The 15,233-nt window shown below is 38.2% G+C and overlaps 1 protein-coding gene across 1 annotated transcript in view; it reads right to left on the bottom strand.

Moving 5' to 3' along the window:
• The window catches only part of Ush2a (usherin), a 635,341-nt gene that overhangs the window by 356,609 nt on the left and 263,499 nt on the right, over positions 1-15,233 (bottom strand). The window contains exons 30-31 of the mRNA XM_042681986.1: positions 8,740-8,853; positions 6,371-6,532 (exon numbers count right to left, since the gene is read on the bottom strand). Of these exons, the coding sequence (XP_042537920.1) occupies positions 6,371-6,532; positions 8,740-8,853 (276 nt within the window). The remainder of the gene's footprint in view (positions 1-6,370; positions 6,533-8,739; positions 8,854-15,233) is intronic.

Genomic DNA, 15,233 nt, shown 5'->3' with positions numbered 1-15,233 from the left:
ACAAAGGGCTTCCTTTTCCTGCCTACTCATGAACACACTACATCTAGGCATTCTAAGCGGCTCACCATGGCTCTGCTAGTGATATCAATATAAGTTCTTCAATCTTTCCATAATGTTTTTAATCATAAGCTTTTAAAGCACAATTGTTTTTACCTCCAAATTCTCTAAAATCTGTTACGGGACTGAAATAAGAGATTAATGGAGATCTTGCAAGAAAAGATAAATGGTACCACCACAATACCACAAAACTGGGGGGAAAAATTAATTGAACCTCTACTTTTGATAAATATTTATTTTTTTGCAGAAGAAAAATGCATACTAGTTTAAGCTGTCATTATACTAACCTACATCCTATTTTTCATATTATTAGTAATACATAATGTGGTAGTTTATATTCAAAAATAAAACTAGAATGTATCTACCTCATGTATTTATCCAGAAATTCACCAAGGTTACTATGGTTACGAAAAATCCATTACCTTTGAATACAGAATGAAAAAGTTTGACTTAAAGTGTGTGCTATTTATTATAGCAAACATCAACAGCCTTCGGGAGGTCCTCTAACTGGATTCATTTTTCAGTGTCAGAACTGACCCAGCGTAGAACTAGCTTATGGCCTATGCAAGGCAAAAACTTGAACTGTATGCATTTTTAAATATATTTTTGTACTAACTCAAGGTGCACCAATGCCTTTGACTTTTAGTGCTTTGTATTGAACAGAAAGAATTTTAAAAACATCTCAAAGCACCTGGATGCTAAGTGGCTTCTGGATTGAAATGCATTCACTTTTACTTGGATCCTCCATGCCAGCAAGATCCTTTGGCTAAGCACAATGGGAGGATGTTGGTTCTACAGGACGAGGTAAATGGAAATCACAGATAAATGGGGGAGTGATGTAAAAATGTTGTTGTGCCTTCAATAGTTAGGAACATCATCAACACCAAAGTTATTTAGGAAGCTTTGATAGCCAGTAATTTTAAGTACTGTGGGTTACTATAACCAGGAAAGTGTATGAGACATAGCTTTTGATAAAATTTCAAAATTATACCTTATCATGAACTCTGTTCATGATTTTTTGCACATCAAGAGCAAAATATAAATGAGTAATAATCATGAAGAAAAGCATTCAGCATAACCAGTAGTTACATTTTTTAAAATGATACTCTACTTAGAAAGGTATCAAAGATTAAAAAAAAACCTGTTCTCTGCTGATAACTTCCTGGGAAGAACTTGATGGTACATATCAAATATTCTGTAAAAGTTCGCTACCAATGTTCTTTTTTTTTTTTAAAAAGTATATCAATAAAGATTATGTATAATAGTTATAATATTTTAAAAAGATACATGTTCATATGGTTGTATGCATTACTGTAGGTTCATTAGATGAAGCAAGTTTTTTGAATATCCTAAAATATTTTTATAGAGATATTCAATGATATATTGTAATATAGTTATAATAAGAGAATGTGTACAGATGCAACATTTTACATTGGTTGTAGCCTGATTTTGTTATGATGAAGTATTAGAGAATTATATTAAATATTAAGAAATCCTCTCTCTATTGTGAGCATTTACATATTTGCATAGTTTATCTTTAATAAGGATTTCTTTCTTTTTTACCTTTAAAATTTTATAAATTGTCTCTTCAATTGAGTAGATCCATTTCTGAGATATTTCATTCATGCATATATAAACTTAGTGTCTAAACTACCACCATCCTGATATTACTAGTTGGTTTGGGCTCAACTCACAAACCATTCAGCTGTGAGGAAAGGCTATGAGGTCACAAATACCCGGAGTACCAACAGCACTGTAGGTATATATCATGATAAGATATCCAGAAACACTACAGCTCTTCTCAATAGCTAGAGTAATTTCCCATCAGCTTTCTCCTCGGATGACTTTATTCAACACGCTTGAAGATAGAACCTGGATAACTTCATTCACCTGCATGTGAAGATATAAGTGACCTCAATTTAGTATGTATTACAAGTATAAAATCTATGAGTCATAAGCGATCTTCAAGCCCATTGTATTAAATTCTTCTGCACTTTGAGAATCTCTACAGAAAGAGATCTGGAGCCTTCCCTAATTGGCAAGACAATTGCTTCAGGGTACTGCTATGGAATGGATTGTGTATTCATCTACTCCTCAAATCTTGCATTGAAATGAAAAATGAGTATATCTGAGTTAAGGCCTTTAAAGAGGCAGTGAGAATGGGACTTTATCAAACAAGACTGATGTTTGTACACCAGAGGAAGAGACCCAAGGATGCATTCCCACACAGCAAAGGTCATGTGGGGCCCTTATGAGAAGGTAGCTTTCTGTATGCCAAGGAGAGAGGCTTCAGGAGAAACCAAACCTGTTCACATCTTATCCTGAACTAACAGCCTCTAGAGAGTAAGAAATGTTTCTGTTTCCTAAGGCGCTTAGGCTGTGATAAGTTGTTATGAAAGCTCTAGCAGACTGATAGAGGAGTTCTGAGGGTTCTAATTAGGTTCCTGCTTTAACTGCCAGGGTTGTGGTAAGGAAAAATAAAATGAAAAATTCAACAAGAAGCCTATAGGAAGATTGTAGGCATAGATGGGCGAAGCACTCAGACCTGCATTTGGAATGGCTCCTCCACTTACTGACCAGAAGAATTTCTTGACCTCTCTAGCCTTCAGCGTTGCTATCCATAGATGAGAATAATCATGTTCTAGTCACCTACAGGGCTTAGTTACCCTCCAATCTGACCAATACTGAAGTCCCAGTCCCAGTATGCTTCATAGCATAAACTATTTGGTGACAGTCGTGATAAGCTTAGAAAAGAAATATCAGGAGTGATACTGGAGATATAATTCTTTAAAATTATTATACAAAGTCTGAAGATCATTTAATTTATGTCCATTGTAGCTAGAGAGGACAGTTTTGAGTCCCGTAAAAATAGTGCCCTCTATCAGGTACCCATGATCATGACTGTAATCTGAGTTACTCAGGAGGCCAAGATCTGAGGATTGAGATTCAAAGGCATCCCAGGTAGAAAAATTAATGAAACATTTATTTGCAATTAACCACCAAATATAAATAAACAAATAAATAAATGGAACTGTGGCTCAAGAGTTAGAGGGTCAGTTAGTCTTTTATTTTGGTCAGTCATGGGGCCTGAATTCTGGGCCTGGGTGCTGTTCCTCAGCTCTTCAGCTCAAGGCTAGTGCTCTACCACTTGAGCCACAGTGCTACTTCTGGCTTTTTCTGCTAATGTGGTGCTGAGGAATCAAACCCAGGGCCTCAGGCATGCAAGGCAAGCGCTCTACCACTGAGCCACCTTCCCAGCCCCACGGGTCAGTCAGTCTTAAGTAATAAAGCTAGAAACAGTACTCTGGCCCTGAGCTCAAGCCCCAGTACTCACCACCCCTCCCCCCGCACACACAAAAGAGTCAACTCTTTATTTAACATGAGAATTATTTGTTGTACCCATCCATTATATTACCATATGCCACAATCTCTTGCTGTAGATCTGATGCTTGCACAGTTTTGTGGATTCATTCAAACAAAGGCTAGAATATAATATTATTTTACAGATTGTAAAAATGCTAATAACTTGTATTATTAATAGGAATTGATGTGAATTCATGCCTTCTGTCTTCCTCATACTGCTTTTTTTTCCTGGGTTTGCACAATGTCACCACAAGGGGATCCTATGCATTTGGAAACATTCACAACCCACACTTTCTCGTCTGCCATCAGCTCCACTTCTCCCTTGTAAGCTGATACAGCATTCATTTCTGTGCACAGAAAGGATCTAAGTTTCTTATCCTCTCATAACTTTTCATTCTCCTTTCTTTGTAGCTTTTTTTCCCTACTCTACTGCTATCTTCTATCAGTTATCACTATCTTCTTTATTGTCAGGAGTCAAAGGAATTTACCAATTTTGCTTATTCATCACCTACTCTAAGAGACCTTGGAGATGCAGAAATGAATATGCATGTGGTCATGATTTTCAGATATTTATGGTATTTTGAAGAACCAAACAAGCAAACAAGTGATCTTGTTCAAGGCAATACACACACACACACACACACACACACACACACACACACACACACACACAGATGAGAGGAGATGTAAACTCACACAGCAAACTTACAGGAGCATAATTAAGTAATACCCAAGAAATCAGAAAATATCTATTGAGACTACAAAAACATAGTAGCCAGTTATGCACAGTGATGTATTTTGGCCCTAGAAAGTTGCTTTCATTATCATCATTAACACACATATAAAACTCATTCAGTGATGGGCTTTAATATTGCTTATTTTTACAAAATACTTTCTACAGTCTATAATATTTATTTAATATAATGGCATGAGCTTCAGTCTGGTAAACTAATATTTTAGGATAAAACTAATCTGCTTTACATTCATATTATAAACTCCATTCACCTACAGAGAATGATAATTATACATTTTAAAATCAATTCCTAACACCATATGATATGTTGCACAGAGTCTAATTTCTTCAAATTATCCAAGAGCCTAGTTATTCCCATCTTACAGATTCAATAACTAAGTCCACGGAAAGGTAAGTAGCCTGTTTTCAGACCACATTGTCTTCAAGGTAGCCAAAATGCTTGGGTTGATGTCAAAGTGTCACCCACAGGGGTTATCACCTGAACTCTTCTATATCACAGTTTTCCCACTTGTATGTGGGGTAACAATGATCTTACTTGTCAAGGATGAATGATAGAAAAAAGTAATAGTGCTTGTCCTGTTACTATTCTTCTCAGACCAAAGAGGAGACAACAATACAAATGAAAATTGTCCATACCCACACGTCATAGAAGCATCCGCATGTGTTCACACGAAGCCATGACTACCAGGCCAGGAGGACCAGTGTCTGACTGCTTTCCCTGTTATAACCTCAGTCCTTGACATTAATGTGACATAAATAATTAATTCTACCTCTGATTCTAACTTGTCGTGACCTTTCACAAAGAACTTAATATCGCTAGGCTTCAGTTTTTAAATCAATCAATATTTGATTAGTAGCATCTCATCTGAGAATCAAATACAGTATGGAACATAACATAAAATATGGTCCCAGTATGAGTTCTGTACAAGTACAAACACAGATCAGACAATAACCTAACAGAGGCCTCGGGTATTCAGAAAGTCTTCCAACTACTTCTTTCATTTTATTTAAATACAAAATGAAGATTATATATTTGGTGAGGGTGTATATGCTATGTTTTCTCTAGAATAGTTTAAAGTTAAAACCACAGTAAATGCACACTTTCTGAGTCTTAATACTATCCCACATTCGTGAGGAATATTAGGTAGTTAGCCATGTAACCATGGAATCATCTAAAGGATATCATTGGTTTAAATGATTCAGATTCACAGATCCCATGGGACTGGAGCTACACTAAGTCCAGCTTTAAGCCTGTGACCCATGGGATAGGGACCAGGCTCTGGTGAGCCACTGTATTATTACATTCAGGTCCCTTCTACACCTGAGCACAGTGGTGTGTGAGATTTAGGTAAGGAGATGGATTTCACTCCTTGGTGAAGTGGGAGGGAGGTGATATAGGGATCTTTCCATTTTGTTAAACGTTGGCTTCAACATATATATACCTAATAGACCACAAGGCTCATGGCATTGGAGTGTCAACAGGAGACAAAATTATATAACACATCAAAACTGTATTTTCAAATGAGGATTTGAAAAAGCCTGAGTTGGCCTGTAATCTTAGCTACTCAGGAGGCTTAGATCTAAGGATCACAGTTTGAAGCCAGCTTGAACAGGAAAATCCATGAGACTCTTATCTCCAAAAACTACCATAAAAATCCAGAAGTAGAGCCATGACTCAAGTGGTAGAGTGCTAGCCCTGAGCAAAAATTAGCCAGGGATAGGGCTATACACCACTGGCTTTGGCTTAGCCCATAATCCTAATTACTAAGGGGTCTGAGATCTGAGGATCTGAGTTTGATGCCAGCCTGGGCAGGAAAGTTCTGTGAGACTCTTATTTCCAATTAACCACCTAAAAACAAGAAGAGGAGCTGTGGTTCCAAGTGCAAGAGTTTTAGCTTTGAGCAAAACAGCTCAGGAATTGCACCGAGGCTTTGAGTTGAAGCCCCAGGACCAGCCAAAAGAAACTCTCCAAACAACACCAACAAATCCAACAAGTCATGGACAGTGCCCAGATGACTATGAGTTCAAGCCCCAGGACCAGCACAAAACAAACTAAATAACAACAAACAAACAACAACAACTGTGTTTTCAGAAAAAGAATTCACTGTAGTCCATCACACACACACACACACACACACACACACACACACACACACACAAAGACTATATAATTACATAATGCCACAGCAGTCTTACCTGTCACTGTGTAATTCTCCCCACAGCCTGAATAGATGAGGTTCCCATCCATGTATAAAGAGTACTGAGTTATAATACCATTTGCTTGTTTTGGTGGATTCCAAGAGAGTAACAATGAATCAGGAAGGGATTTAGCTACTGGCGGCTGAACCTCTTGTGGAGCTGTGAAAAAGAAAAGGAAATATTTTTAAAAAGAAAAGATTTATAGAGACTAATTTTAGTTTACTTTTCTAACTCAAACTTTTTAGACTCAAGCCAATAAATCATGGGCTAAACCTGCGATCCCAGGCATGGAAATGTTCCTCATTTGTGGGTAGCGTGTCAGTAATTGCTTTAGGGACAGTGCTAAATAACTGTCCTGGATTTATGATAATCTGCATAGGTGATGGATGGGGAGTCTTCACACTGGTTCACTTGACTGACGTGTGTGTTACTTCATCAAAAGTATTATTAACCACAATGGTGGTGGGAGGTTGCACCTACTCAAATTAATTAAGCAGATAGAGTCCCCTACCCTCGAAGAGCTTATGGTTTGACGTGGCCAGTGTTGATGAATGGTTTGTAATAGACACTTAAGAAAACTTCTACCTAACTATTACAATAGCTTGAAAATGTAGAATCGATTAAATGAATTACATATTGAAGCTACACTATAATGTTCAAATGATATTTCAACAAAATAACCAATGAATTGGAGTTGTAGGAGCTACATGTTAAAAAAATTAAAAACATAATTGATCCCCAATACAAATAGCATTGGGTAAATTAAAAATAACTTCTTGGTTATAAGTTTAGGAATTTCTTGAATAATCACAAAAAATGGTGAAGTGGACAATAAAGAACTCTCTCTGGGACACAGCAATGGGAGAGGTAGGTAAGGAACTAAGCAAAATCTAGACAGGGCTGTAGTGGATGTAGAGAAGCTAAAGGGGACATGGAGTTATGCGCCCCATAGTAAAGATGGCGGAAGGATATGTAAGAGAGATTAATGGACACAGTGGCATTGAGAGAAGCCACACTTTTTCTTTTTGTTTGGTGCTGGTATTGGGGCTTGATCTCAAAGCCTGGATGCTGTGCTCAAGGCTGGCACTCTACTATTTGAGCAACAGCTTCACTTCCAACCTTTTGGTGGTTAATGAGAGATGAGAGTTTCTCAGATTTGTCTGCTTGGGCTGGCTTCGAATGTGGGACCCTGAGCTCTCAGCCTCCTGAGTAGCTAGGATTACAGGCATGAGCTACTGGTGCCCATTTGAGGAACTATCATTTTTACTAGAGTAGATAGAGGAAATCATGAAGATGTTTCATTGACATCACTGTCCAGCTGAGGGGACTCTGATTAGGGGTGCTAGGAAAGATTTTTATCTAATCTCTTTGTCATATGGACCTGCATTTTCCTTTCAAAATCTACCTTCTATGTAAATCATTCTCTGTACAGGAGGAAAAAGAGGGCTTGGGAGATGACTAATGGAGAGAGGAAAGAGGAAAAGAGGGAGAGAAGAGAGATAAAGAAGAAAGAGAGAGAGAGAGAGAGAGAGAGAAAGAGAGAGAGAAATTAGCTACCTACTTTCCCGTAAAGATCAAGCTTTTAAATCTTCTAAATAAATTCACAGGGAGACAGTATGAAAATGTAAAATTTCTCTCATCTGGGAGATGAAAATATAAAGTAACAAAGCTTCAAATGTTTTGAGAGCTTTTACTTCTTGAAGTGATATGTTTGGATGCTTGAGCAAAGCTTTCACTTTAGAGTGCTAAAATATTTTCTCTTTCCCACTGCCTTCTTAACGGATGCTTTCTGAAACATTAATTTATGCCAACAGTTTGCAAGTTCCAAGTACCACAAAAGTGAGACTGAAGTCCGAAGGAACTGAGCAGTGATTAATAATGCCTCAATTGGCATTCGGAGGTTCCATCAGGCTGAAATAATTGTTGCCTGTGCTGGTGTTTAGCAGTTAAAAGAGACCATGGAAATCAACCGTTTGATTCTCAATTTCATACTGTGCCATACAATCAATTCTTTTTAGTCAGACTGTCTCTAGATTTACTTCTGAGCCATAGTAAAATGAGGAAGCTTTCATTAATCTTTCAGATGCTTCATATTAATGACAAGGCTCTTGCATGAACAATGTAACAGCAATTAAAAAGCCCATTAATCTGCATTACAGCTATTAAAGATGCATGTCATTAAGGGGTATGGAGTTTGATTCATTTTCACACACCCCCAAAAATGGAGCAATTATGGCCTGGCAATGCACTCTGTCATCAAATTAGGTTGGGGTTTTCCAGCAAATGGCCTTGCAGCATTTAGCTCTTCTCCTATTTTATTATTCATGACTGAAATGTGGAAGTCAAGACCTTTGAAATTACTTTACCTTCTTGTGGAGTAGAGATGTTCAATGCTTGTGAGCTCTCAGTACAGCCAGCAAGGGTGCAAGCAGTTAGGGTTACGGCATAGTTTCTGAAAGGGAGTAAGCCTGTCAATATGCCTGTAATGAAAGAGGGGACAAAAAGGATTTGCATGTTTACTGTAAGCATCTGTAAAGAGAAGTGTGTGTGTGTGTGTGTGTGTGTGTGTGTTAGGGGAAGGAAGAGGAATAGAGACACAGAGAAAGAGACAGAAAGATATGGACAAAGACAGACACAGATACAGGACTGAGAAATAGAAAACCACCACCACCAACAACAAAAATATGCCTCCTTCATTTATTTTCCTGCCTGTCTGCTGATTGCAGGATGAGAAAAAAATGGGAGATCCACTTATTGTTATGCTCACTTGAAATCTGTACTTGATACATACCTCATTCAGAATGGGCAAACTCTTCCACATAGAGCTGCTGAAGCAGAGTGCCATGTCTATACAATAGTTAAGGTGCACATTATCTCATTCCTGATTCTAGGCCTCCCACAGAAATAAAACTATTCAGTTCTCTTGAACCTAGCATTTCTCAGTCATGTTGAACTCAGGAGGCCTTTGAATGCAGTGTCTATTAGCACACATTAGGCAATGCTACTCCCACATGTGAGTTCATTATTTTAACAGTAGGATGCACATATACAAACTATTTGTTTATGCTGCAGCTAACAAATATGCAAATTCACATAGCTAAACAATTAGAAATTAGATAATTACACTTTTGTACTTCTACTTGCAAAATTATTAGTTTACTTAATTAAGACACCTGTCTTAAATGGATGTGTGACACAGGGAAGTATTGAATTAACCTGGATTGGTGGCAGATATATAAGATTATTTCAGCAATTAAAAGTATCTGTAGAAATGAAAACAAATTTTGTTTACTGGTGTTCCCAAACAAGATAGAAGTTCTTTATTTAGTGAACCCTGTGAATTAAAGGATACCGAAATTATAAAATGTTCATTGGTTTTCTCTACTGCTCTTTTCTTGTGGAACACTTGTGTGTTGGGGGGGATTAGTGATTAACTGAAGAAAAGTCTCATGGACTTTCCTGCCAAGGCTGGCTTTGAACCATGATCCCTTAGGATCTCAGCCTCCTGAGTGGCTAGGATTACAGGCTTGAGCCACTGATACCTGGCTTCTTGTGGAAGTTTTTAAAGCAGTCTTTAATCCTAATCACGTATGGAAATATCATTTTCCTCCTTTGTGCAAATAATCAATGCTAATAAAATGCTTTAAAATATTGTAAAAGAGATAGTCTTACTTTGTGCATCTATTGATTAAAGCTGTCAACAGCCTATACTGTTCAACAGAATATACTGAGCTTTGTAGTGTCAATACTGGTAAGCGATTTCATCATTCTAACACAAATTTTAACACCTATAATTCTGTACTCATCCTCCCCAATAGAAATATTTTTAAAAAATTTAAAAGAACAAAGAGCCAGAATGAAGCAAGGACTTGCTTGCTTGGATTCCTCAATCCTTACTGCTAACTTCAAAATCTCTTTCCAACAGCTTTCCCCTCATTTAGGAATCCTCTCTGTCATGCTTCTGCATGAAAATCTCTCTCCACTTGGCACCATTACCTCAGCTCATGGCCAAGGAAGACTTCAAGCCAATGAGCTAATCTGAATACCCATGTGACCATTCCCTGCCAAGTTCCACTCTCTCTCATTTCAGAACCCCCTTGTGCTAAAACCTTCTGTGCTCCCACTACTGCCACTGTGGCTGCCATTTCCTCTTGACTCTTCCAGACCATGGCTCACATTTTGAGTTCACTTCCTTTGAAGACATTACTTCCCTAAACAGCAAATGGACACCTCCTCATCTTCACACGTAGCAGTAAGGAGCACAGACATCAGGCCAGAAGGCAAAATAGGCTGCTGATAGGCAACTCTACAGGCAAGAGCACGTGGCTCACACCACTATGCATGATTTTCCTCATCTGTCAACATAGCTGGCAACAGCTCCATTTGAACTTCTATTCTGGGGGGAGGCTTTGAACCTCTATTCTTAAATCTCAGCCTCTTGAATCACCAGATTATAGGCGTGAGTCACCAGTGCCTGACAAACAGACCATATTTTGAAAGTAGAGGCTGAGGAGCCATCTATGAGAAGAGACAATATAGCACATGCCTCTAAAGGTTACTATCAAGGTCAAAGAGTTTAAGAATATAGAATTCCTAGCTCAGAAACTATGGAAGAAGAGGGCTCCAGTGAAGAGCTAGTCCAAGTCATATTACTCTTGCAACCAAGCTTTGGCCAATGTCGACTTCTAAGTGATCTTTTCACCTCTTGAAGATGACTAGTTGTTTCAAATTTTTGAATCAAACAGCTCTTCCTCAGTTCCTATCCTCCTGTAGTGTTTTTAAATTTTTTTTTATTGCAAAGATACTGTACAGAGGGGTTACAGCTACATGAGTAAGATAATGAGTACATTTCCTATCAAGCATTGTTACCCCCTCCCATTTTTCTTCAGTACCATCAAACCTTTCTAAGTTTTTCTCCTGAATCTCTGAGGTCTCCTTTCTTTCCTTCACTGAGTCATGATCCTTGGTTTTAGTGTTTTAAGTAAGTTTGTTCCACAACGTTGAGTTCTGACACTTTTTTCCCCCAAATACTTCCTTATTGTTTATCAATCCTCACCTCCATTATCATCTGAATATCTCCATGTTTCTCCTTATTCCTCTAGTTCCAGTTCTGCCTTTCTAACTAAAGACTATGTTATCACTCTTTGGATATCTCATTGGTATTTTATACTCAACATGCCCTCATCCACACACAACATCCCAAACTATTTCACAAATATCTGTCGCTTCCTTTGTGCAGAGCTAGGGATAGAACGCAAGAGCTTGAGCATGCTAGACAATTTCTCTATTGATGAGCTACAGTTTTAGTCCCCATTCTGCTTTTGTTGACTCTGCTCCTGCTCCAATGATCATTATTTATTTAATTTTGTATCTTTAAGTCATTGTAAAAAGGAGTTACCATTTAACAAAGCAGTTCATGAATACAATTTATTTTGATCAAAGTCACCTTTGGTTTTTCTATTTCATTTTTATTTTGCCAGTCTTGGGGCTTTAATTCAAGGCCTGGGTATCATCTGTGAGCTTCTTTTGTTCAAGGCTAATACTCTATCACTTGAGCCGCAGTGTTACTTTTAGCCTTTTCTGCCTGCTTTATTGTTGATAAGAGTCTCATGGATTTGCCCGACCCGCTAGCTTCAAACAATCCTGAGATCTCAGATCTCAGCCTCCTGGTTAGCTAGAATTATAGATGCCTGGCTTACTTTTTATAGTTCATAATGCCTCTACTACTGCTAGAAACTCAAGTCTGTGCTATTATCATAAAGATGTTCTAACCATTTTATCCTGACAAAATCTTTGGTATTGTCACATCTTTCCTGTTAGCAAGTTGGAATCAACTACAAAACTCTAAGTAGGACAACTTGCATGACCGAATTAGCATAATGCCAAAGTAACAAGAAACAAATCAGCCTCCAGAGAGCCAGACTTTCAGTGCCAACCTAGGCAAGAAAAACATGTTGTAAAATATGAGATTAATTTCTTTTGTTCATCACTTCATATACATAGCATATGAAGAAAGTAATGCTTTCTGCCGACAGCTCTCCAAAGAGAAACAAAGGTTATAAACAGATTGGTGATGGGAACTCCCAAGCAGAAAGATGTGCCATTTATTCGGGTAATATTACCAGTGAGACACACAGCAACAGTTCTGCTATTTTGGGGTTTTGTAGACAGGATTTAGGAAATATTTTATCCTGAGATATTATTTCTTCCCAAATCCTAACTGAAATAAAATACTGGAGTTACAACTGTTCTATCAGCTTATATGGAAAGGTATTAATATATACTAAAAAGGAGCATGTCAAACCACATACTGAGTTTATGCTCACTAAAGGATCTTTAATCTTTTACTTAACCAGCCTTGCTTTTACTAAAGGAGTTTATTTGGTGTATGTGTGTAGTGTGATATGCCTCTGTTAACCCCTCCCCTTTACTTAAGGACCTCAAAGTCTTTAATTATTTAGATAGGGGTATTTCTAAAATCTAGACAAGATGGTAAAAGGTCAATATTTAAAGACAACTTTTCAAAAAAGTTGATCAGTAAGACATCACTCCTCAGCAAATCTCCTTCTGTAGTTTTGGTTGAAAAGTTTAGAAAATTGTATTGCATTCCATAGAAAAGAAAATTTGTGATTCTTAAAGAGAGCTGTTGGAGAGAAACGAGCTCACCTTTGAGGTCATTTATCAATGTGCTTACATTTCCCATTTCAAGCCAGGTGAAACAATAATAACACTGAGAAATGAGAGCTGCAAGATGGAGAACAAGAAAAAAAAGAAGAAGAAAATAAGGAAAAGAGGCTGGTGCTCTGGCTCTTGCCAAGTCTGGGTCCTCAGTGGAAGGTTGGAATGGTTTATAAATCACACGTTGCAAAAAAAAAAAAAAAAAAAAGTGCCACACTTTCTGAGGTGGAGTGGCATTGCTTTTCTATTTCCAGTGGGACACTTCCCTGTCATGCTGGGTGTCAGACAAAGTTTGGCAAAGAATTTGAGTATCTCACTAAATGCAGGCTAGTGTTCTGTCTTCTCATATTATAATTGTGGATTAGGAAAGAGAGACATCTAAGTGGTCTTCACAAAACTAAATTAATCTAGCAGGGTGCTGGTGGCTCACACCTGTAATCCTAGCTATTCAGGAGCTGAAATCTGAGGATCACAGTTCAAAGCTAGCCTGGGCAGGAAAGTCCATGAGACTCTCATCCCCAATTAACTACCAGAAAACTGGAAGTGGAGCTGTGGCTCAAAGTGTAGCGCACTACCCTTTAGCACAATAGCTCGGGGACAGTGCCCAGGCCCTGAGTTCAAGTCCCCCTAACCCTAACAAAACACAAGAAACCTGAATTAATCTTCGAACATGCAGTTGATTGTTTTTGGTTTTTCATATAAACAACTTCCCAGACTAGGGAGAAAAAGTATTCTATGTTTAGGTTAGGTAGACTTTATTGGATCTATCCTTTGAAGTCTTTTGAGTGGTTATCCCAAGGGGGCCAATGTCATACTTAGCTTATAGGCTCTACTAGAAAAAATATGGAACTGCTGTGCCAGGCCATCATTATCAAAAATACATATTTTCATTCTGTCTGCCTCTGAGAATGGTGCTCTAGAAGACCACAGATGTGTGTGTGTGTGTGTGTGTGTGTGTGTGTGTGTGTGTATTCAAAGCCTCATGCTCACACTCAGCTAGCATGCTCAAGTTTGGCACTCCACCATTCTACTTCTACTACAACTCCAGCTTCAATTTTTGCAGCTTAACTGGAAATGGAAACTTACAGACTTTTCTGCCCAGGTAAACTTCTAATTCAACCCTCCAAGTCCTCATCCTTCTGAGTATCTAGGTTTATAGTATAGGATTATCAGCTCAAACAACTGATTTTGTAACAAAGCTTTAAAATAAAATGTTGAGCTAGGAGTACCACAATGATAACAATCATGTGTAGATTAATAAAAGATGCAGAAGGTTTGTAGACATACCATGGAAATGGCACTATTTATAAGATTTCATAGTCTACAATGAGATATTTTTAAAGACAGGGTGTGTCATCTGCTTGTAATCCCAGCTACTTAAGAGGTAGAGGTAGAAGGACTATGGACTGAGGCCAGCCCAGGAAAAAGTATGAACCTCTATCTAAAAAGGAAATTAAATCAAAAAGAACCAGAAGCCTGGCTCAAGTGGTAGAAGCCTTGTCTAGCAAGCATGAGGTACTGAGTTCAAAGCCCAGTACTACCAAAAACATAAGAAAGCAAAGATACCAACTGAGAGTCTGTTTCGATATTATATGTAAAAGAAGACTGAGGAAATATTTAGCAAGACAACTGCAAAGGAATCCTAGACCGCAAACTATCCAAAGAAAACCCAGTAAGAAATGACATGGATCCTGAAATCACTTTGAGACTGGCTTGGGTATGAGAGTCCTTGTGTGGAGACAGGACAGAGGAGTCTTTGTCTTTAATTTGAGAGCATCCCTATTGCTAGGCTGGTAAGATGACCTCTCAAACTCCCTTTCTGCCACAAAAGTCTGTGAAATCAGAAAATGGTCCAAATCATGTCAGAAAACCTGCCAGTCTTTCCTGATAATGGAAGAAGGCAAGCTGACAGAACATTCAATAAGCATAAAGTAAGCATTATTGATGTCTTAAAAGTGTTAGTATCCCATGAAACACACACACACACACACACACACACACACACACACACACGGGTATGTGGATTAAAGCCACTGGCACCAGCAGGTCCATAGCTTTCACTGCTAAGCGATAATGCATTTTGCATTAATGCTTAACATTGAGAAATCCTGACGTGCCACGCCAAGGGAGTTTTAAGTCAAGAAGTAGGTTCTCTTCAAATTGCGTCCTGTGGGCCACCGTG

The sequence above is a fragment of the Dipodomys spectabilis genome, unplaced genomic scaffold (assembly GCF_019054845.1).
Source record: "Dipodomys spectabilis isolate Male_0828 unplaced genomic scaffold, ASM1905484v1 ptg000069l, whole genome shotgun sequence".
Taxonomy (NCBI): Eukaryota; Metazoa; Chordata; class Mammalia; order Rodentia; family Heteromyidae; genus Dipodomys; species Dipodomys spectabilis.
The sequence above is the reverse complement of the archived record's forward strand: the minus strand, read 5'-3'. Positions and strand labels throughout refer to the sequence as shown.